This window comes from Chrysemys picta, chromosome 13, assembly GCF_011386835.1.
Source record: "Chrysemys picta bellii isolate R12L10 chromosome 13, ASM1138683v2, whole genome shotgun sequence".
Classification (NCBI taxonomy): Eukaryota; Metazoa; Chordata; order Testudines; family Emydidae; genus Chrysemys; species Chrysemys picta.
In genome coordinates, this window is record NC_088803.1 from 30,386,553 (window position 1) to 30,409,844 (window position 23,292).

The following is a 23,292-nucleotide window of genomic DNA, read 5'->3' on the forward strand; positions in this document are numbered from 1 at the left end:
TGTATAAAGGAGCTGGCAAGTAACCAACTAATAGCAGGTATTGAAATCTAGGGGCCTGATCCTGTGTAATTGGTGCTGTAGTCAATGGAAGAGAAGGTGCTTAGCTTTTCACTGAGTTGGACCCCTAGCCCTTTTCGAATGCTCGGGACCAAATTCTACTCTCAGCTACAGCCGATCAATTTTTTTTTTTTTCAAAATTCGCAATTTCACTGGGGGGAGGGGGGAAAATGGGTCTAACTTATCCGCTAATATATTAATGAAACTATCAGCATGTTTTTCGAACATGTTTTTGTAGAACAGAACTGGTTGAAAGATGCTGAAATTTAGAATTTTTCACTGACATTTTGAATGAAAAACAGGATTAAATTTTTTAGAAAATGTTCATGAAAATTTGGCCCCATTTTTCAAGCAGCTGACCTACGCCCACGCACTCTGACTGCAACGAAGCCATGTCATATTGACACAGGGGTAAGCAAGGAGAGAATCTGACCCATACTCAACTCTATTAGCAATCTACAGCTCAGACTGGTTCCAAAGTCAATCAAAGCTTCGTAGAACCTCACAGGAGATTTTCAAAGGAGAATTAGGTACAGTTCTTTATGTATAGTGAGAATGTTTTTAACAATTCTAGAAATCTCTGATTTTGCCACAGCTGTTTGCTAGAAAGCATCACATCTATTCAAGAGCGTTTGTGTCTCTGCTAATTAATCTGTCTATAGAGCCCCTTCTCCTTTGAGATAGAGCCCACCACCCAGTTAGCACAGGTCTGCGACCCCGAGTCAGTTCCCAAATTGGTGGTCCCATGATATCACCACTTCCTAGACATCCTTGACGCCCGTGGAGAGTTTGGCATTGGCACACCGAGTCACATGAGCATGGACTGCAGTTAGATGTTCCCCTAATTTCCCAGCTCTCCAGACAAACCTGATCAGAGGCAACAATCTATCTGAGTTTCCAGCAATTCAGAATGGGGCCCATCACAAAATACAATCTAGAAAAACAAGGATTCCGGTCACAACAGCTGTTATAGCCACAAACACTGTAGTAAGGACCAAGAAAAGCAGTACAACAAGCTACAGTATACTGCAAAAAGGCAGCATCCTGCAGCCAGAACGTGGAAAGATATTTGCTATTCAACACCGGGCATCTAGGCTGCAGAGATCTGTTGCTACACAGTGGAGTGGGCTGCCAGATCATTATTAATTATTAATATCATTAGCATACAGGCACCACGTTTTACACTTTTCATGTCACAGGACAGCTAAAAACTTTACAAGCTGTATACACACAGCATTGTTGGAGTTTAGCCATTGCTGGGGTGGAAGATGGGAAATCATAGGATCATAGAATCGTAGAACTGGAAGTAGGGTGACCAGATGTCCCGATTTTTTAGGGACAGTCCCGATTTTTGGAGCTTTTTCTTACATAGGCACCTATTACCTCCCACTCCCTGTGCAGATTTTTCACACTTGCTGTCTGGTCACCCTAACTGGAAGGGACCTTGAGAGGTCATCTAGTCCAGTGCCCTGCACTCATGGCAGGACTAAGTATTATCTAGACCATCCCTGACAGGTGTTTGTCTAACCTGCTCTTAAAAATAACCCACTGGAATGCAACAGTAAGAGGATGGGAATTTTCTTCAACAGGAAAGTCAAGCTAACGGTCTATTCCAGGGGTAGGCAACCTATGGCACGCGTTCCAAAGGCGACACACGAGCTGATTTTCAGTGGCACTCACACTGCCCAGGTCCTGGCCACCGGTCTGGGGGCTCTGCATTTTAACTTAATTTTAAATGAAGCTTCTTAAACATTTTAACAACCTTATTTACTTTACATACAACAATAGTTTAATGATATATTATAGAATTCTAGAAAGAGACCTTCTAAAAACACTCAAATGTATGACTGGCACGCGAAACCTTAAATCAGAGTGAATAAATGAAGACTGGTCACATCACTTCTGAAAGGTTGCCGACCCCTGGTCTACTCCAACGTCACGGGATTTGTACCATTCACACAGAGCAGCCAGGACTTCAGGGTTTTAAAGCTCTCACTTGGTATGTAGTCTCTAATGACACTGCTTTGCTGGAGCACATCAGAACAGAGAGTGGATTGAGTTGCAACTGAATCAAAACTGCAGCATCTTCATGCAGCAACAGGTTTGTTATTCTCAGCGTAGTATGCTGCAGGGAGCCCGTGCTGGGATATGGATTGTACTGCAGTAGATTCCCAGCATAGTGTAGCATGGGGCAGAGAGACGGCATACCCTAGTGTGGCCTGCTGTAGAAGACGGTGTCTCCTGAAGCGGACCATGCTGATTTTCTGCAGCGAAAAACAGCAGATTTCAGCACCAAAGGATTTGCAGTTGGCTGCACTGCTCCTCTTCCAATAGAGAAAAGAGTGAGTTGGAAAGAGACCTGAGCTAAAATGAGCAGGAACTTCTGTATCCACCAAGGGCCTGGGTACCGGCGGGCATGGATGGGGGCGGGGGAATTAGCACAGCTTAGTCACGTTGTGTCATTCAGAGCAGAAGGTGGAAACCTAAGTCCCAAATACTAACTGCAGAGAGAGTGAAAGAGAGAGTGGAAGAAAGAGAGAAGAAAACTGGCAAAGGGGAGAGAAAACGAAAAAGGGGAGAGAAAAAAAAGGCAGGAGAAAGGAAGAAAATGCTATAGAATGAAAAAGCTGCCATGGGGTGGGGCGTGAGGGAGGAAAGATAAGAGAGGACTTTTTAAATCAGGGATAATTGAAATGACCAGTGAAAACCCTCAATCCAATGTCCCAGCCCTCTCCCCCAACCTATAAATATAAATGGCAGCACCCCCGCAAAAAAAGGCCATGGGGATTTGGGCAGACAGAGAGAGCTCATTTCTCCCCCTTCATTTGCAACAGCTGGGGCAGTTACACCCTTAGAGAGCTGCCCCCGGAAGTGGGGAATGGTTTGTGCACTAGCACTCTCCCTTGGGTGTTCTGTCAGAGGCCAGCTTTAAACAGTGGCCGGCCCTCGCTAGGAGAACTGCCTACCTGGAGGATGCCCTGACTCAGCGTGTCTCCTGGGCACACCCTCCTCTGCCCTGGCTGGTGTTGGGACTTTCAGAAAGCTCCTCCTGCTGGCAGTCCAAGGCAGAGAAGTCAGGCTCGATTGGGCCACGTAGCAGGAGGCAGCTGGGGCCAGACGTGGACTAGCTAGAAGGTCACTCAACTGGCTCATTAGGAGAGAAGTGCATGATGTTAGAGGAGACACTAGCAGCCAGGGGAGAGAGAACTGGAGCTGGCAAGTCCAAAGTGGCTTTAACAATGGATCTTCTTTCAGTGGCAGGTGCTGACACTCTTGGCATGAGTGGTGGAAGGATTTTGCAGCTGTGCTTTGGTCACCATGAATTTCTCAATGAAGACAGATCTGGCCAAAAAGGAGGTAAAACAACAACCTCAGGGGAGAGCCCTGGGTCCCATGAGCCAACCTGTGTGAAGACGATCAATGACTCCTCTCTGGCTACAGATAAGGGTGTCAGATACCTCCGTGCCCCTCTTGTGTGGTGACTGGGAGGGTGGCATGAGAAGTGGAGGGATCTGGTCAGACCAAGTTGCACGACCTCACCAACTCAGTGCACAAAAGGACCCGCTTGTTCTTTTCCCCTCAGTCCTCTCGAGTGTGTCTGCCATCTGCCTAGGTCCAACTGGACTGAGAAAAAAAAACTAGGCTGACTGGAGCTCTGGAAAACTGAGGGGAGAACAAGTCACTCGTTCTCATTCCTGAGACAACCTGCAGTGTTGCTCTGCTGGCCCACTGGCATCCCCATTTAGCTGGAGATGGAGCCTTGCCAGTCAGACCATGTTTAGTTGCCTGGCTGTTGCCTCAGACCCCAGCACCACAGAGGAAGTGGCATCTGGACCCCGAAGTGTTCCTTACAAACAGCATGAACCCCAAGAATCACATCCTGTAAAAGGGGACTGGGGAATGGGGGAGGGGGGGAATTGTGGGAGGAAGAGAATCTAGTTTCAACTGGCCTTAAAAACGAAGGCTCCAAATGATTTCCCTGCATACAAGGTGGACTTGGACATTTGACTCCATGGAGGGAAGGAGAGGGGGGCAGTATGCAGCGCCATGCGGGGGCAAGCGGGGGCCTCCATCCATTTCTTAAACACACTCCAAACTAAAGAACTCGGTGTTATCCATTAAGAGCCCGGGTTGCACAAGGACAAAGCTACAGCATCCATACATCAAACCCTCAACTCACAGCCATAAACACTTGGAATTACATAGAAAACAAAACCTGAAATCTATCCAGCTCTGCACTGGAGTGTTTTGAATCACCAAATGCCTCCAACAATCAGAGGGAAAGATGCCAGTGCTAAATGCACTCCATGCTTCTATGGCCCCCCAGTGGTGTTGGGTTTTTTATTTTTTTCAAAATAAACTCTATGACGGAGGGTTTTTGTCGAAGCTCCATTTTCTAGGAGTGCACAGAGCTAGCAAGTGCGGACACATTTAATAACAAATCATCCCACAACATCGGGATGCAGAGGGTCACACCACAGATGGGGGAAAGCTGCTGCGCAGCCTGTATCATACCGATCCCACCAGCCTCTCCTGGGGTGATCAGACCATTTCACTGCAAACCTGCTTGAACGAGAACGATTCTGGGCCTGATTCCCCGTGGTGCGACTCCACTGTTATGCTGGTAACGCTGCTGAAATCAAAGGTGCCAAACTGGAGTAAGGCAGTGGCGGATCAGGTCCTTTTGCTAATAAAAGCCACTGGCCCACTGCATTCCAACAGCAATCTATTAGCTAGCTATTGTTCGAACAGCCACCAAACCCAGACGTGAGGCCCACGTTTTCAAAGGACTGTGCTTGCCTCTTTGCCAGTGCATCCTTTTGGCAGATGCAAGCCCTTGCATTTGCATGGATGGAGCTACCTGCTTTGTACCAATTCAGCATGTACAGTTAGCAGAGTCTTTGGAAGGCATTGCCCCTGTCGTTTACTGGACAGCTATTGCCAGGATTTTAAGGAGCTGTTTCCACTGGGCAGTTGTGATGAGTCCTATACACAGACCTCTGCCTTGGTGTGCTGTTCTGAGTGAGCAAGGATGGGGGAAACTCTTGGCTTAAATGCTTTTGCTGGATACAGACACAATTATGTGCACGTTTGGGGAGCAGGGTGGGGGAAAATCCAGAGCATGTTCGGATAATCAGATGCAGAACTAACTGGAGTGAGGCATCCGACTGTCCTATCAAAGAGCTCCCAGGGCTCCTGAGAGCACCAGAAACTCAGCCCCTTTCCTCTCCAAAACAGGACAGTTTAATTGCAGCATCTTCCATACTGCCCTTCTGGGCACCTCTGCAACTGCACTTTGTTACATCAGACTCTGCTTTAGGCTCTGTGCTCACTATGGCTCGAACTGCGCTAGAAACAATCCAATTTAGAAAGAGCTGGCAAGCACTGGGCTCCCAACATATTCTTCCAACACAGTTGTTCGCAGAGGATAGGACGTTTTACCAGCTGTGCTGCCCACGAGGGGGCTAACCTAGGGTGCACTTTCTCAGCAGGGCGATTGGTAACCACGTTGGGGGTGGATGCAAAGCAGGCTGCAACTGTGCTAGGTTGTAGTAGGGTTTGGAAACAATCCCCAAAGCGGGTACAAGCTACCAGGTCCGCCAGGAGATAACTGAGTTGAGGGATAGCGTCCCAAGGCTCACCATCGCACAGCCATATCTTAACAGGGTGCAAAGGCCCCATACGCCCCTCTCCCTCTCCTGGCTCCAAACTCTGACAGCCTCACATCTTCCCCCCTCATTGAGGTAGGTTAATCAGAACATGTCTCTCAGGTCCCCTTGGGACCTGTCTAGGTGGCAGAAATCACCACGTTCAAGCACGGATCTGTCCCGACCAAGCTAGAATCTGATTCACTCTCCCCTGTGTGGGCAGAGCAAACTCACATTAGGGGAACCATGTTGTAGCCTAGTTTTCTTCCGCCTAGTGGAAAGTTCCACGGTAATATTCCCCTCACGCACACCCCACCTCACCATACCAAGAAATCGATACCACATGAGAAACAAAGAGCAATGACACCGACAGTCTCATTTCCCTCCCAGAAGGGCAAACAACAGAGAGTGAGGGCATACTGGATTCCACAGGGGCGCTCACTCCACTGCGTGTGTGTGTGTGTGTGGGGGGGGGCTCTTTTATGAGGGTTTAATATGGGTATAAACCAAATTTTCAGAAGCATCCACTGATTTGGGGGTGCCTGACTTGAAAGGCCAATGGCTTGATTGTGCGCCAGGCCGAGAGGCAGCAGCTCCATTTAAGGTGAAGAGGCAGGAGCTCTGCTCCTCTGGAAATCAGGCCCCAACATGGGGTAGTAGCAGTGCTCTACCTCGCAAGGGTGTTGTGAGGGTAACTACGTTAAAGATGGTGAGGTGCTCACGCACTGTGCTGATGGGGGCCATCTAACTACCTAAGACAGATAGTAATTGCTCCGAGTTGTACTCTGTTCTATACCACGCCCATCACCATGGTATCTGAGTTTCTAAAATGTGAGACACTCCAAATTAATGGACTCTTGGAGAATGATGGGCATGGCCCCATATGTTCCTATAGCGCCCTTCATCCAGAAGGGTCCCACTGTGCTTCACAAATGGTGGGCCAAACCCTAGGGTCCTTGCTCAGATTTTACTCAGGCAAACCCCCTTTTCTGGAACAGAAGCTTTGCTTGAGTGAGGACTGCGAAAAAACAGAGTCTGCAGGTGTCAGCCCAATATACATCACTTCCCTCATCACCCAACTGGACCCATCTCCAGGGAGCAGGGCAGCAGCTGGTTAAAAACAATAACACTACCCAACCATTTAGGATAGGAGGTGAAGAAAGTCACCACAACCAAATGCAGGGGAGCTTTAAGTGGGTAGAATGTCCCATAATTACCCAAAATGGACTTTGGCCAGCACACCAGGGTTAGCACCTCCTCTACTGAGAAAAACACTCAGGGATCATCAGGGAATAGTGGGCTGCACCTCAGATTTACATCTCTGAGGAGACAGCAGCTCCAGCACAGCACCTAGCTCTATTCTGGATCACTGACTTAAAGAGAACCATCTCCTGACTGAATTACAAGCACTACCTCCTGCTGCACCTTGGTTTTCCTTGGAGGGCTCGGCTCCCATCCAAGAACTGACTAGACCCAACCCTGCTTAGATTACCAGCTTCAACACCATAGCTCTAGGTGGTATGATGGAAGAAGTGCTCAGCCTCGATGCTTGGTTTCTCTCACCAACACTGCAGCCAAGCCAGTATTCTCTAAGACAACGTAAAGAGGCTGCCAGGTCAGTATTGATTACTAACCCTGCTCTAGAGATCAGTGCAGGACTTGTCTATGCCTCCACACACACCCCCTTATCACTGGGTTATGATGGGACAACCAGCTCAGAATATGCCTCGTTAGCAGCTGACTGGCTGCCCACGCGTGGCTGGTGCATTGGCAGGAAATCTTCCCAGGGGCCCTGAGGTGGATTACACAAGGGGCTACAAACAGAGACAGCCTGGCAATGGCTGTCCAGTAAACAAACGGAGACAAAGAGGGGGTGGGGGAAAGAGAGAGAAATGGAAAGGCTGATGATAACCTCAGGAGAAGAGGCAAGGCTTTTCTGGGTGAAAGACTCCATGGATAAGGCAGCTCCGTGCTCGGCTGAAAACTCCTCTAGGGAATCCTCTTCAATCCTCTGTTTCAGCAAGGGAAGCCCGAGCACCCACAGCCGGAGGAGGGGGGGGAAGAGAGAGAAAGAGAGAGAGAGAGAGAGAACGAGAACGAATGAATAAATGAACGAATGAATGAATGAATGAGGGTCATGAATATTCCAGCTCCCCAGCTGGGGCTTCGTGCTTTATCCATTTGTTTAAAAATCCCATCCCCGCCCACCGTCAGTGACTGCTGACCAATGGCCCACTGCCAGTGACTGCAGACCTGCTGAGCTGTGCACTCCTTTCTGCTGACCTCAGCTCTCCCGCGGCCTGCTCGCCAGCATGAGCCCGGGCACAGAGCCATCTAGCCCAGCACCCACCGGGCAGTGTCAAGGCTGAGCGCCAGAGGGGCCGATCTGCAGGTAGTTACTCCCCCACCAGTCACAAGCATCCCCACCCAGAACCCTTTCCCCAACAGGTACAATGGACCAGGGTGCCTGCCCCTCTGAGGGCCAGAAGCCTGAGGCTAGGCAGCCCTCCTCACTCTTCCGATCCAACTGAGAAGGGGATGGGGTTTCCCTTAAAGAGCTGCAGGAAACTGCTGGGAGAAGGGGGCTGTAGGAGAAGCCAGGCTTCTGCGGTACCCCCCAAGGAAGGGAGATACCAGGTAGAAGCTGTGGGTAGAAGGCCCCACTTGGAAGTTTTGCTTTCTGTTAGTGGTGATTTGGAGGCAAGGGCTAACGACTGGGTATGGCTGATAGTTCCCCAGGCTATTGCCCCCATCCTCTCAGCCACCCTCATTGCTGAGCCACCCCCACTAGGTACCAAAACCTGCCCCCACACACCCCAGTGCCAGGATCAGCCAGAGATCAGCACTCGGTACGAGGAGCCCACGTCAGAGGGATCTCAGGCCATAAAACCTCCTTAGCCTGGGTTAAACGCCTGTGTCCCTTACCCCACTGCTGCTCTACAGCCTCAAATCAGCTGAGAGACAGCAATGGGCCTGCCTCACGGTCCTGGCAACTGCAGTATGAGGCTTGCCCAGGCTACTTGCTCAGAGAACCCTTCCCCGTCTCCAGGTCAAAGGGCTGGGGACCACCAGCCCCATTATGGCTACGAGCAGTACTGATACAGCTCCACAGGTGTGCACGGCACTGTACGGACAAAGCACAAATCTGGCAGCCAATCCAAGATAAAGCTGGCCCTGCAGCTGGGGCAGGGAGGGGGGACAGAGAGAGGGCCTTGTCATTTAGATGCTGTTCGGGTCTTCTGTCCTCAGCCAGGAATTGAGGGAGTCAATGCTCGAAGCTAACGGCAGGTGGCGCCCTTTACCAGCAAAGCCCAGACGCCTGCTGCGGCTTTTCACCCGTGTCTTAATTGAAACAGCCAGTCTCCCGCTCTCAAACCATCTCAAGCTGCTTCTCCACAGGTCAATGTCCAAGCCATTGCCTAGCAGAGCACAGTGCTTGCTGATTTCACCTGCCCTTCCTCATTTCTGGGTCACAGCCCCAGTGGGGGTTAGCTCAACATGCCGCGGTATCTGCTGCCCCGTTCCCCTTACACCGCAAAGGGCTGTGTACAAGATCCCAGCACTACAGAGCCATCTGCCGAGCTACCCTGCAGACAGAACGGAGCATCAGCTGCAAGCACAGCGCCTGTGTGGCCTACCATACCCTTCTCCCAGCACTTCTGGGGTAGTGAGGGCTGGAAACCCTCAACATCAGCCAGAAACAGGCAGCCTCTCCCCCGCCTACCCCAGCGAGCCCAGTGGACCCGCTTCTCAGCTCCATGTCATGCATGGAGGACATATGCAGAATCTAGCACAGAGCTGCGCGCTGGCACCAGAGACAGCTCAGCCGGCATTATGCGCTCACCTCCCTCCATACTGCAAGCACGGGGAGATCGGCCATGGAGAGTCCTCAGGCCTGACTCCTCTGTAGGCATCCCCGAAGCAAGCAGAGAAGCCATCACGACAGGAAGGAAGAGGCAAGACACCCAATGGGGGTTCCAGATAGGAGCACTGGCTCCAGCCACAGGGTGGGCTACACAACCTGCTCCCCTGGCTGGAGCAATGGAGCCATGTTGGCCAATCCCTGCATGAGCTGGAGGTTGAGCTTAGTCCTCACTCAGATGCCTGGGTGTGGCACTTCCTGTGGTGTCTGGGGGTAAGCAATGCCAAAGGCTAGGGAAGAGGTCAAATCAGGAGGCCAACCCCGGGCTGCTGCCATATGCACACCCTTTACTCAAGTTCCACTCAACTCTTTCCTGGGTAGCGCAGAGCACAGGGCACCAACTATACTCGCCTCCCACCAAACCACAGACACAAATCAACAGAAAACCCCCTTCACAAGACAGGACAAAACGAACCTCACTGGCCTTCTCCGGGGTCCCCTTTGGCGTCTCATCCTCATTCTTGGGTGAGGAAGAGGCTGGTGATGAAGGCAGCCTCCTGTCCCGGTCCCTGTGAACCAGCTTGCTGTTGGGCTCCTTCAGCGTCCTCTTCAGCTCATTGATGCTGGCCTGGTGCTTTAGCAAAACGTCTTCTGGTTTGTCTAAAAACTTTGGGAGGGAGACGGGAAGGTAACTAGCGAGGCAGAGATCGGATCGCTGCGGGGAAGGGAGGGCCTGCTTCATGCTGAGCCTGAATTTGGGATCTCAAGAGCCAAATGTGCCAGGAATCACTCTGCAGACTAGGACAGCTCCAGGGAACAGCTGAAAGTGACCAGCATAACTTACATGTATTTCCTGGTACTGATCAATGTGCCCCTTTCCCATCCTAAAGCCCAGCTCCCTGGGATCCAAATGTCAGTCCAGGGTGAGGCCGATCCTAGCCGATTCTCAGTAATAGTAGAACGGTGGGACTCAAAGGGGAGTCACCTCCATTCCACTCATCACTAGTCTCTACTAGGTTCCACTGGCCTCTGTTAATTTCTGCTGGAGGGTCATCATGCCCCAACACCCCTGAAGCCAGTAGGCCAGATCTGTTCCAATCGATTGTTCAGAGTTGCCAGCTGGAACCAGTTGAAAATGTTCTAATGGACTTTCCATAAGCCTTCCCTGGAACTGGATTCTGGTGATTGGTCCAAACTTGCATATGGGCCTCCCCAGAGTGCTACGGTGTCTAGAGGTTTGGGTTTGGCCCGTTATAAAGATAACGATTCAGGGGTGTTCAGGTCCATGCACTGATTCAGGCCCTATCTCTATAGCAGACCCAATCCTTTCCATAACATTGTGAGGGTTGTGAGACCCCCTATTTCTGCACTAGGGATGAGCAAACCCATTCAAAAAGAAGCGCCAACCCCAATTTTTGCCCCAAATCAAACCTGTTTGGAGGTTCAAAAAGGTTCAGATAAACTTCTTCCCTGCCCTTATTTTGAGTTCCTGTAGCAGCCTGTCCATTTCTGGGTCCTGTGCAGGACTGTAGGAGCCAAGAGGCCTGAGAAAGGCCCTTCTCATGAGAAGTCCAGCCAACTTTGCAGACCCAAGAGGCTCAGAGAAGTTTAGGATAAGAATCCAAAATGTTATCTGCATCCTAGAACCGGCCGTTCGGAGGTTCGCCGATCACTAGCACAAGGTGTTACTAGGGTGCACATGACAAGCGATGGAGAATGGCACATGCAGAAAGGAATGAGGGATGAGACACACTATGGAGGGAACAGGACCGGGCCCCTACAGGAGCTGGGAAAATAACCCAACCAGCTGGGGCTGAACAGCAGATCGCTCACTGAAGGGGCTTGCCCTTGTGCTGGATGCAACGGCAGGGATTTTAGCTAGAGCATCTCTTTGGGAAAGACTCCCCGTCTTGATTTAAATCCGCCAAATCCCCATGTAAATTGTGCCAAGGATTAATTACCCTCACAGCCCTCTAGTGAAGACTAGGCAATAGCAGCCTGGTTCTGAGCTGAAACTGAACCATGCAATAACCCTCCCTAACAAGACCCATCTTCCAAGAGCATTATGCACTAGCGCTCATGCTCCCTATTAACCGATAGGTGAAACAGACAGAGGAAGAGCTTAAGTGACTTCCCCAAGGCCAGTGCTGGAGCTGGTCCTGGAACTCAGCAGGCCAGGCCACCTGGCCAAAGCTCTCGCTAGGAGAGGAACCCTAGGAACGGTTCAGTTGGCACGAGGGTTTGTATCTGAAATAACACCTAACTGTGGGGCAGCATCTCTCCATGCCGCCCCACGCCTCGCCAATGGAATTACCGAGCCTAGGTAGGAGCCGCCATGTGGAGTTCTGAGCCAGGCTGGCATGGAGATAACGCTGCGAACTGGAAGACATGGGGCTGGGGGATGTGAGTCTTGTTCTGCTCTGTTAGAGGGAGCCGGAGCCCGCAGGAGAGGGTTGGACACAGAAGAGACACGAGGAGAAGACGTAGAGGAGTCAGTAAAGAGCGTAGTAGCCAGGACATCCCAATGGCACGGTGACCCGGCTGTAGCGCCATGGGAGGGCTCTTGCTCACACACATGAGGCGAGGAGAGCTGCCTTACTTAGTGGGATAGAAGATGCTGCTTGTGCTTCGGGGAAAGCGTCCATGTGCTTGGCTACTACGTTTATCTGACAGTTCTCCGGAGCGGGAGGCTCCCCAGAGACGCTTGGGTGCATCTTGTATTCCAGTAAATAGGGTGACACATAGTATGGCGGGGAAGGGATGGGGTGTTTGTTGTTTTAAAGGAGATGGACAATACAATGCACCAATGGGCAGTAAGATGCTCCAGAGACAGAATACCTCCTGCTTGTGCCTGGGGGTGGTTTCCTGCTCCGGCTGGCAGCAAAGAGAGGGTGAAAGGAACCGACACAGTCAGTCAAGGGAAGTTATCACATACATCACAGTTCAGTTTAACACAGGACCCTGGGCAATGCCAGGGGCAAAATCAGCAACATGAGCTTCCCCACAGCAGTGCCCTAGCAGTGCCAGCCGGGACTCCTGCAGTGTGAACTTCCCCACAGCGGTGCCCTAGCAGTGCCAGACGGGACTCCTGCAGTGTGAGCTTTCCCACAGCAGTGCCCTAGCAGTGCCAGCCGGGACTCCTGCAGTGTGAGCTTCCCCAAAGCAGTGCCCTAGCAGTGCCAGCCGGGACTCCTGCAGTGTGAGCTTCCCCACAGCGGTGCCCTAGCAGTGCCAGCCGGGACTCCTGCAGTGTGAGCTTCCCCACAGCAGTGCCCTAGCAGTGCCAGCCGGGACTCCTGCAGTGTGAGCTTCCCCACAGCAGTGCCCTAGCAGTGCCAGCCGGGACTCCTGCAGTGTGAACTTCCCCACAGCAGTGCCCTAGCAGTGCCAGCCGGGACTCCTGCAGTGTGAACTTCCCCACAGCAGTGCCCTAGCTCTTCCAGTTGGGACTACTGCAATGTGAGCTTCCCCACAGCAGTGCCCTAGCACTTCCAGCCAGGACTCCTGCAGCGTGAGCTTCCCCACAGCGGTGCCCTAGCAGTGCCAGCTGGGACTCCTGCAGTGTGAGCTTCTCCACAGCAGTGCCCTTCTGATGCCACTAGATTTCTAGTCACAAACTGATGTGAAACTTCAGAAAACCCACCTCCCTGTTAGGGACGCCGAGGGCCTGGCCCCTGAGAAATGGAAATAGAAAGGAGAGGCCACAGGCCTGGATGCCTCCCCTAAGACTCAACTGACATCACTAGGATAGCGTATTCCAGTGTGTGTGTGTTTCTGTGACAGCAGGTGTATTTGTAGGTGAGTATCTGGTGTCAATAGCCATCTGTGGGAATGTCTGTATGTGCAGTGTGAGTGTCTGCATGTGCCTGTGTGTGCAGTGCGAGTGCCGGCGTGTGCAGTGAGCATGCAGTGTGAGTGTCTGCGTGTGTGGTGAGAGTGCCTGCGTGTGCAGTGTGAGTATTTGCGTGTGTCGGCATGTGCGGTGAGAGTGCCGGCGTGTGCGGTGAGCATGCCGGCATGTGCCGGCATCTGCAGTGAGAGTGCCTGCGTGTGCAGTGTGTGCCTGCGTGTGCAGTGTGTGTGCCTGCGTGTGTAGTGCGTGTGGCCGCGTATGCAGCATGAGTGCCTGTGTGTCCAGTGCGAGTGTCTGTGTGGGGAGGGGAGGAGGACTGGGAGAGCGGACAGTGCTCTGTTTCTTGGTCAGGGCTACATGCCACTCCCGCATGGGCCAGGCGGGGAGCTCAGAGTATAGCTGCCGTTCCCTGACCCAGACAGTCCTCTGCTAAGACAGTGGCCAACTCCGAAATGCTCTGCCTCTCCCCAAAGGCAGCTGCAAGGTGCGCCGCGCTCTCCAGCTACATCCGAACAGGAGCTGCTCCCTGGCCCAGCCATGAGGCCAGCAGAACTGCTACGGCGATACCTAGGGATGGGTCTCCTTCCCTGCTGCCACCAAGGAGTCAAGCAGTGCCGGCCCTGGCAGATTCCCTGCGAGACCCCCTGGGAATCCCGCTGGGAAAGCCCTCCCTGGCCAGCTGTATGGGAGACATCTCAGGGGTGAGCCCAAGGTGGATTAACAAAGGAATGAGGCTCCCCGTGCCGCTGGGCAAGGAAAGGAGGAGAGTCTCCCTCTCTGACAAAGATGGGCAAGCCCGTACCTTGGAGTGCAGAGGATCGGGAGCAGGTATCTCAGGCCAGTGCCAGCACCAGAGCCTTGCAGGGAGGTCTTGGCATCTCCCAGCAGGGAAGGGCACCGCTGTGTGGCAGACACAGATTGTGGGAGGCAGCCCCTCCCCTCTAGCATCCTGGGCTCCTTCTCTCTCCAGGTGCAGGCTGGGGGTTGCCCTGGCCAATCCATACAGAGGGCACCTCTCCAAGCCAGCTCCCGACACCCTCATGGTCTCCGCCCAGCGGGTCCTGTACCTTCAGCTCCTTGATTTTGGTCGGGGTCGTCACTTCCTCAACCTCATCCTCCGCCTCGGAGCGTCGCCACCCGCCGTACTCGCTGTCCTCGTCCCGCCTCTCGGACTCCACCCCTCCGTCGTGGTTCTCGCTGACAGAGGCTGGGCGCGAGAACTCTACAGGGTGTAGAGGGGAATACACCGATCCCAGGGGTTAGAGGTGGAAGAGGATGAGACGGGCCCAGCTATCCCCACCCCTCCCTCAGTCACAGCCAGTGCAGGCCTGGTCCTTACAGATATTCTCCTAGGGTTACGACCAGTCTCGCCTTAAACGTCCCAGGCAAGGCTTCCACCCTTCCCTTGGGAGACAATTCCACAGCCCTCCATGGCAGGGATACTGCCCTGATGTCCAGCCAACATTTCCCCTCCCATTCCTCTCCCTCCTTGAGATACAGACTCTTCACTGGTGCCCATTCTCACACCTCTCCGCAGGCCTCGCCTAGGCCGTAATGGGGCTAGCTTAACTCCTCAAGTGAGGTCTGCAAGTGAGGGGAGCGGGCTCAGCTGAAAAAAGCACCTTTCCCCCTAGTCGAGGCAAGGCTGTAGGGCCCACTTTTGAAAGCTATTTTGGCACTGCTCCGCTCGATGCCGCCACGCCTAGCTGACTTCGCCTAGGGCTCACTGAAAGTCAGCCGAACTGAGGCACCGGAATGAGTTCGGCGTAGCAACACTGAGCAGAGCAACGCCTAAATACTATTAAAAATCTGAGCCCGAGCAGAGTCAGGCAAATTGGACGTGGGTCTGCTACACTTGCACCTCATGTCGTCACTTACACCCCTGTGAAATGAGTACAAGGTGCGTGCTCCCAAATCAGAGCAGGAGGGTTATACATCCACCCTGCACTGGAGTAACTGACCAAGGGGCAGGACAGAGGTGAATCCGGCCCATTTATCTCATTTATTCTTCCCTCTGAGTCCAGTCCCTCCAGCTCCCCGATCATCCTGCTTGTTTTTCCCTGATCTCTTTCCAGTGTGTCAGTATCTCGCCGGGAGCAGCGTGCCCGGCCTGGATGCAATCACTCAGGTGTGGTCAACCCAGAGCCTGCTCCTTGTTGCGACACCTCTCCACACGGTGCCTAAAAGCGCATCAGCTTTTGCAAGCTCAGGTCTGTGCCTATCATCCCTGGAAGAAGCGATGTCCACTGGAAACAACTCCGTGGATAAATCCCTGGTCAGCAGGTTCCCCTGCAAAGAGGGCTTTCCCCACTGCTTGTTGGCAGGTCACCTTCTGCAGGCTGGGAGGGGAACCTTTCCAAGACCCACAGGGGCCATTCCCCAAGCATGCAATACCCCCCCGCCAGCTGAACACTGGCAGGGGTGCTCAGGAATCAGACTAGTTTGAGGAGGAAAAGGCCTTTTTCAGACCTGGAGTCCATTCTCCAGCCATGAGCTTTAGCTAAGGAATTCCTGGTGCCCTCTGTTGACAGGCACTAAACAGCCTCTGGGACTTGCCTGGCTGGGGACATGGGCTGGAATAATAGGGGGGAGGGGGTTGGCGTGCACAGGCAGAGCTGGGGGAGGGGCAGCGGCTCAGAATTGGAGAGAACTGGCAGAGCTGGGGGAGGGGCCGTGGGTCAGGACTGGGAAGAACTGGCAGAGCTGGGGGAGGGTGTGTGTGTGTGTGTGTCAGGACTGGGAGAACTGGCAGAGCTGGGGGAGGGTGTGTGTGTGTGTCAGGACTGGGAGAACTGGCAGAGAAGGGGGAGGGAGCGTGGGTCAGGACTGGGAGAACTGGCAGAGCTGGGGTCAGGACTGGGAGAACTGGCAGAGCTGGGGGAGGGACCGTGGGTCAGGACTGGGAGAACTGGCAGAGCTGGGGTCAGGACTGGGAGAACTGGCAGAGCTGGTGGAGGGGCCGTGGGTCAGGATTGGGAGAACTGGCAGAGCTGGGGTCAGGACTGGGAGAACTGGCAGAGCTGGGGGAGGGCGTATGTGTGTCAGGACTGGGAGAACTGGCAGAGCTGGGGGAGGGGCCGTGGGTCAGGACTGGGAGAACTGGCAGAGCTGGGGTCAGGACTGGGAGAACTGGCAGAGCTGGGGCAGGGGCCATGGGTCAGGACTGGAAGAACTGGCAGAGCTGGGGGAGGGGCCGTGGGTCAGGACTGGGAGAACTGGCAGATCGGTGGGGGTTACATTTGCATGCTGTGCCTGGCCAGTACCAATCTCCCAGCTTCCTGAGAGTTAACCCCCTGACGCCCAAGAGTCGAGGACAGCAGCCGTAAGAAGCTGTGAGCTTGCCGTGCCAGAGCCCAGCCGCCCCTCGCCCACACGGCTCCTTAGTGTCTAATCCTGTCCTCCCGGCTCCCACCAGTGAACCAATCTCCCTCCCCCTCCCCAATTTGGGGCGTACCTCCATCGAGGCTGCGAGACATGGTGTACCGTTTGCTGGAGGAGCGCTCGAAGAAGGGCGCAGGCCGGTCGATCAGGGCACTGGCCTGGCGGGTCTGGGCCTGCGTCCGCCCGCTGTAGCGGAACTTAGAGCCCATCACCAGGAAGCCCTTTGGGGGCGGCTCTGGGGACACCAGCCTGCAGGTGGAGGGGGGAGGAAAGCAGAGTGTCACTGGCAGGCCAGCTCCATTCACACACGGGGCAGGGACCGATCAACATAGAGACTGGTGGTCAGTGGGGGGCACAACCAGGAAAAGGCCAAGATGCATCACCAAACATTGTCATTGCGGGGAGGTTGTTCACTCTGAATACTAATGATGGTCATTTCATTGTTCCACTGCAGATCATTTCAGCAGAAACATCCAGCTACCCTGGAGGCATGGATGGAAACTAAGGTTGTGGGTGGAGCTCAAATAAAGAGCCACTTTTCCCCCAACACCTGGGCTCTTAACAACTGCTTCCAGGAACAGCGCTATCCTGTTAGCAGAACTCTCCAGTCCTCTCCCTCCTCGCTGGTCTCTTTGCCTCCATCTCACTGGCTGTTCCCGTCCACTCTATGTCTCCTGAATGGTGAAGGTGCAAATTGCCTCGCCTCACATCTCAGTGACTTCAGGATCACAGACTCATAGACTTTAAAGGTCAGAAGGGACCATTATGATCTTCTAGTCTGACCTCCTGCACAACGCAGGCCACAGAATCTCACCCACCCACTCCTGTAACAAACCCCTGACCTATGTCTGAGCTACTGAAGTCCTCAACTTGTGGTTTAAAGACTTCAAGGTGCAGAGAATCCTCCAGATGTAGAAGGTGAGGGATTGGATGGCGCGGGGAGTGAGAGCCGAAAAGGCATGTGCCTAAATCAGATGACAACGCGGGAGGCAGGTGCGTATAAATGAGGGGTACTACTCTGTGTATGGGTGGGGGCAGCAGTGGGTAGGGGAGATACAGGGACTACAGTCGGGGGACATCTTTTCAGTGACACAAACATTTTGCGAATTGGTGTCGCTTTCATTAGGTCCTTCACGTCGAAACAAAAACAAAGAAAAATTCTGGAAAAAAAAATCAAAACATTTCCATATTTTTCTTGCAAGCAACTTTTTGTTTAGAAATTTCCTTTCATATTATTTAGGAATTTTTTTAAAAAATGTTAAAAATGCTCAAAACTGAACCAAACATTCCACTGCAGGGGGAGCAGAATGGTTCCTTCGCCTCAAACTGATTTTTTTTTTCCAATTAGCCAAAAATTTTGGAAAAATTCATTTTCAGTTTGACCCCAAACTAATCTTTTTCCTCCCAGAACTGCCAGTGAACAGAACTGTTTCTACTAGAAGCAATCCAGAGCAGTGCGGAGACCATGTGCTGTGTGTGGGCATTTTTTTTTTTTTTGGTCCATCTAAATAAGCAAAGCTCTAAAGCTGCTGTGCTGGCCTCTTGAGGGCTGTCACGGGGAATGTAGCAGGGTGAAGGATGGCGCCGTGTGTCTTGATGTATTAAACGCTGGCTTGTCAGCTCTCAAAGAGTGTCAGATGGAGATAAAAGCAGAGATCTGTGTAGCATGAGACCTGAGAAATCCAGCACTGGGATCTCAAGACGGGGGCTTTCTTCCCCAATCCACGTGCCATCCTGCAAGCGAACTCCTCCCTGCACTGTCTGTGCAAGTATCAGAGGTCAAAAGTGGCCATGAATTCTGGGAGCCCAACTTGAGACCCCTGGGGCCAGGTTTGCACTTTCTCTGCCAACACCTGATTTGCAGGCACAATCAGGCACGGGCATGCCCAAGTGACATTGATTGGGGTCCACAATTTTTGTACTCACAACCTCAGGCGCAAACGCAGTGAAGAGCTGTAAATCTGGCCCCTGGAGCCTGGTTATTAGAGGTGCCGAGAGTCACTGACCCCAGCTTGATCTGTAGCTGCTCTGAAAATCAGGCCCCAAGGGTCTCAAGTTGGGCCTTCAAAATTGGTGCCCTGTTGAAAATCAAGACCTCAGTCTTCAGTGCAGCCACCTGCAGGGATCCTGCAGTTACTAGTCTGGAGCTAGAAGGCTTGTGGGGGGCAGAGGGTGAGGAATCCTGGCCCCGCTGAAGCCAATGGCAACACTCCTGCAATGAGGCCTGGACCTTACGCGCGATGGTTGCAAAGAACAGTCTGTAGGATGCGTTGTCTCTGTTTAGAATTCGAGCTCTGGAAACCATGTGGAGCACCAGCCAGGCACAGGCTGGCATGTACAAAATCAGAAGACTCCAGAGTGAGCGAAAGCATTGCCATGGCAGAGCAGAGCAAACAGCAAATACCTGGCCTGGAGGCAGCCGTCCCAACCAGCACAGGATGCAACTTACTGCCACGGAGAAACTGAGCCCATCGGCAGATTCTTTTATATATTAGATCCGGGAAAACTCTCCATTAACGCAAGGGAAAGATGGCCTTGTGGGCGGGGCACCAGACTGCAATTCAGGACATCAGGGTTCTATTCCTGCCGCTGTTACAGACTGAGTGTGTGGCCTTGGTCAAGTCACTTAACCTCAGTGTGTGCCCTGGTTTCCCCGTCTATGAACTAGAGATGCTGATGCTTCCCAACTGCATAGAGTTGCTGTTGTGATAGAATATAGGTAGCTAAACAAGACCACCACACATCAGGCAATGCAGAAGGTCAGGTCCCCACAGAGTTGGAATGGAGATACTCATCTCCAGGCGGCTTTTCTCTCTCCAAAACCCTTAGTGATGGCAGCGTTACGGTCACAGTGTGGTCCTCATGACAGTCTGCTTGGATTCCCCTTGTATGAAGCAGGGCAATTGGGACCCCGCTCTGCAGGGCACAGGGCTCTCCCTGATTGGGTTCAGCTGGAATATGCCACGGTTTGGTTGGGCAAAGCCCAGCCAGAGTGCAGTGTAGTCCCAGGGATATCAGGTAGGGAAGGCCATGGAAGCAGGCCAGGGAGAGAGTGTTGGGAGGCCCAGAGACAACCCCTCCCCACATGGGGCAGAGAGGAGAGAGGTATCAATAGGGCAAAGGCAGCTGAGGGGGAGCACTAAGGAGACAGACCCCTGCCCTCCCTCCATGTGGATCCCCCGGGGGCATTAATGAAGAACGTCTCCCCCAGTGAAAAGCACAAGGAGGGCAGGGACAAGCAGCACACCCAGCCTCCTCTCTGCGAGCCCTGCCCTGTCCCTGGCGGTTCTTTACAGGGACCTTCCTCCTCACCTGAAGAAGGTGTGATGCTCAATGCAGACCTTCCAGAGCCTCTTGGCAGAGCGGTGGTTGGGCAGCTTGAAGCCAATGGTGCTCTCGAACTGCTCGTACTGGAAGTACAGGAGACAGACTCATGTTATAGCCGGGATCTTGCTTGGGAGCCGCCTCAGCCCGCGGCCCTGTGGGATGGCTTGGGATGGCAACAGCCTCCTAGCCAAGGTCCCAACAGGAGAATGACAGAGCAGGTGTCTCTATAAACCCTTTCCAGCATGCTCTGGGGCCCAGGCTACAATGGCTATTCTGTCAGGGCTCGTCTGGCAGCAGGGCAGGGTCAGGGCTCACACGGCAGCAGGATGGCCTTGATGGGTGATCACGTTTTCGTTGGCACTAACCGGCTTTTGGGTGGGAGGAGAATTCTCTCGCGTAAGGAAAAGAAATTTCAAAATGTTCCATTTCCTTTGGAGGGGGGGGAATAATCCCACTTTTGCTCCCTTTTTCAGACCCTTTCCGCCTCACTGGAAATAACAGATGAGACAGTGGGTTTGGTTTGTTCCCCGCTGAAATTAATTTGGGGGCCTCCCGGTCCTGGTATAAGGCAACAACAATGGACCTTTCCAGCACACAAGCACCCTTGGGAGAGAACAGACTTCCTGACATCTGCCCGGGAGGTAAGAATGGACTCTCCCCCATGCCCCCCCCACTCCCAAGGGACGGGCTCTCGTAAGAGACACCCACCTCGCCGGGGCGGATTTTGATGTAGAAGTTGCTCCTCTTGTAGGAAATCTTGAGGATCTTGGGCCAGGCAAAGCGGTTTATCCTCAGCCTGTCTCTGTAGATCAGCAGGCCGTTGGCACAGACGCCCAGCATGATGTCGATACCTTCTGAGTCCTGATGGAAGCCAGAGGGGAGGGTTAAGGACAAGGTAGGAGGGTTAGTGTTTGGCCAGCAAATAGCCCTCCAGCTACCGCCTGGCAGTGGGGTCTAGCAGGGTGTTCAGAGCCAGCACCACACCAGGGGCCCTAGCCTGGCTGGTAATTTGTATCTGCAGACAACTGTAAAATGCTGCAACTGCATTCCCTCCAGAGCAGGCAGTGCCACTGGGCTGCTCCCACACATCCCGTGGTACCCAGGTCCCCTGCTGGAGATGCCAATGGGGAGAGGCTGGTGGGAGGGGGACATTCCCACACAGGATGGGGCAGGAGGTTTGGAGAAACACTGTGGCTGCCGTTCACAGCTGCGAGACACCGGTGCTCTTTTGTGGGGGTTTCCCACCCTTAAAAGGGCAATTCCATCTTCTCGTGGCTTTGAGCTCCGGGGCAGCCTCTGGGGTGGAGAGACAGGACCACGCCCCTAGCAGCTCAGCCAGCACAATGGAGCCCTATCTACAACATACTGACCGGGTGAGGTTTTCAGAAGCACCTAAATCACTAAGGAGCCCAAGGCCTTATCTATGCGAGGTGTCCACTGTCACTCTCAGGGTGGAGGTGGGATCCTGGCTCAGATGGCATCAAGCAGCCACAACAGGCGCAGGTCTTGGGGGCAGCTCTAGGCTGGAGGTTGCGCTCCTTCGTCTTCTGGTATGCCTGCCACAGCTCCTTCCCCTTTGCCTGGCATCGGCCCTTGACCCTGCTGAGCCTTAGGTTCTCCATGGCCTTTGCAAGGGCAGAGTACGTATTTGTAATCCTGTGGGAAAGCCACAGCTGTGCTCTGCATTCCTCCCCCCACAGGCTGAGGAAACCTTTGGACCTGGTTCCTGGACCATACAGCAACTGGAGCCGGAGCCAGGCTTGTCCAGGTGAGCTTGCAGAGATGGCAGGGAAAGAGGCCTTTCTAAAACACGCTGGGGATTTTAAATGGGGGTCAGGCTTCCCTGCACTGTGAGCCTCCCGGCAAGCAGAGCGGTCACTGCTGCAGCACCAGGTACATTGTAGGCTTGTTGCTGGTGGACTGTTTATACCGGCTCAGGCACTTCGGTGTCCACACACGCCTTGCGCCGGTAGAACCGTACTTGGTGGCGGGAGCGAACGTTGCCCGGGGAGCTGGTTTCATTTTGCCGGCAGGAGCAGAGATTGTGGTCAGCAGGACTTGCGGCTGAGTGCGCACGGAGGCAAGGCCGTGCCCACAGAGGGACAGTGGTAACGCTGGCCAGCGGCTGTCTGTCTAGTCAGACAGCACAGGGTGAGCTTCCCACGCTGCTCTGCCCTGGACCTCCCACCTGCTCTGCAGGGGTCCAAGAGGAGCTAGTTCAGTCAGCGAGGCCTTATCAGCCCTTGGCACCTCTGCTGAGGTACCTAACGAGGGGGTGTAATTAGCCCCAGTTGTGACGTGGGCATTTGTCAACTGTGAACTGGGCTGAGACCCACCCACTCCATTTATAGGCTGGTAACCACTATCAGCCATTACCAGCCTGGGCTGGATACAAACACGTTACCCTGGGTGAAAACGACCATGCTGCCCCTTGTCTGGTGTGTTCTTGTGAGCAAGGCAGACGCTTCCCTGCCTCGCTCTTGGACAGGCCTAGCAGCTTGACATGGGACTGGCCTGCAATAAACAGCTAAGGGCATCCCCAAACTGGCCAGCTTGCTCTGCACAGAGCTGTGCTGCTGGCTCAGAGGATCAGGGCGGGCAGGGAATGAGCGCAGGCCCTGGCGGATGGGTCACATTTCGGGACTGACAGCGTCTCCTAGATGCGCTCCAGTCCCAGATGACAGGGCAGAGAGGCCCCACGCGAGTGCACCAGGGACTTGGATGTCCCAGCTTAGATGAGACGAACGGCAAACTTCCCAGTGCCATCACCTCCTGAGAATGGAAAGCCACTGGGATCTTTGGTACTGGGGGCACAGGAACATCATGTTGTCCAGAGACATCCGCAAGGGACAGCGGGGGAAAGACGGAGAGAGGAAATGAGGGACAGAGGGATGTTCCCATTGCAATCGGGAGTGGGACTGCCACACATCTAGGCATACCCCACGCTAGCGCTGATCTAGCTAGATCAAAGCTAGCTCCAGTAACAACAGCAGTGAAGTCCTGGCAGCACGGGGTAGCTGCTCAGGTGTGTATGGAGATTCCTGGGCGGGCAGGGCTAACTAGACTAGCACTAGCTTGGGTCTGTCTGCATGTGCAGCAATCGCAACTCCTGACTGCAGCATAGATACACCCAGAGAGTGTGTGAGATGGGGGAGAAAAGGAGC

The 23,292-nt window shown here is 53.5% G+C and overlaps 1 protein-coding gene across 28 annotated transcripts in view; it reads right to left on the reverse strand.

The window, feature by feature from the left end:
- Nucleotides 1-23,292, reverse strand: part of EPB41L1 (erythrocyte membrane protein band 4.1 like 1) — a 156,463-nt gene that overhangs the window by 21,605 nt on the left and 111,566 nt on the right. For 17 of the 28 annotated variants that reach the window (XM_065565770.1, XM_065565773.1, XM_065565772.1 and 14 more), the window contains 7 exons: nucleotides 20,837-20,989; nucleotides 20,114-20,211; nucleotides 16,875-17,050; nucleotides 14,488-14,642; nucleotides 12,406-12,441; nucleotides 10,043-10,234; nucleotides 7,618-7,716 (listed from right to left, as the gene is read on the reverse strand). In XM_065565770.1, coding sequence (XP_065421842.1) covers nucleotides 7,618-7,716; nucleotides 10,043-10,234; nucleotides 12,406-12,441; nucleotides 14,488-14,642; nucleotides 16,875-17,050; nucleotides 20,114-20,211; nucleotides 20,837-20,989 — 909 coding nt within the window. The remainder of the gene's footprint in view (nucleotides 1-7,617; nucleotides 7,717-10,042; nucleotides 10,235-12,405; nucleotides 12,442-14,487; nucleotides 14,643-16,874; nucleotides 17,051-20,113; nucleotides 20,212-20,836; nucleotides 20,990-23,292) is intronic. The other 11 variants (XM_065565782.1, XM_065565786.1, XM_065565794.1 and 8 more) reach the window with 3 other exon arrangements.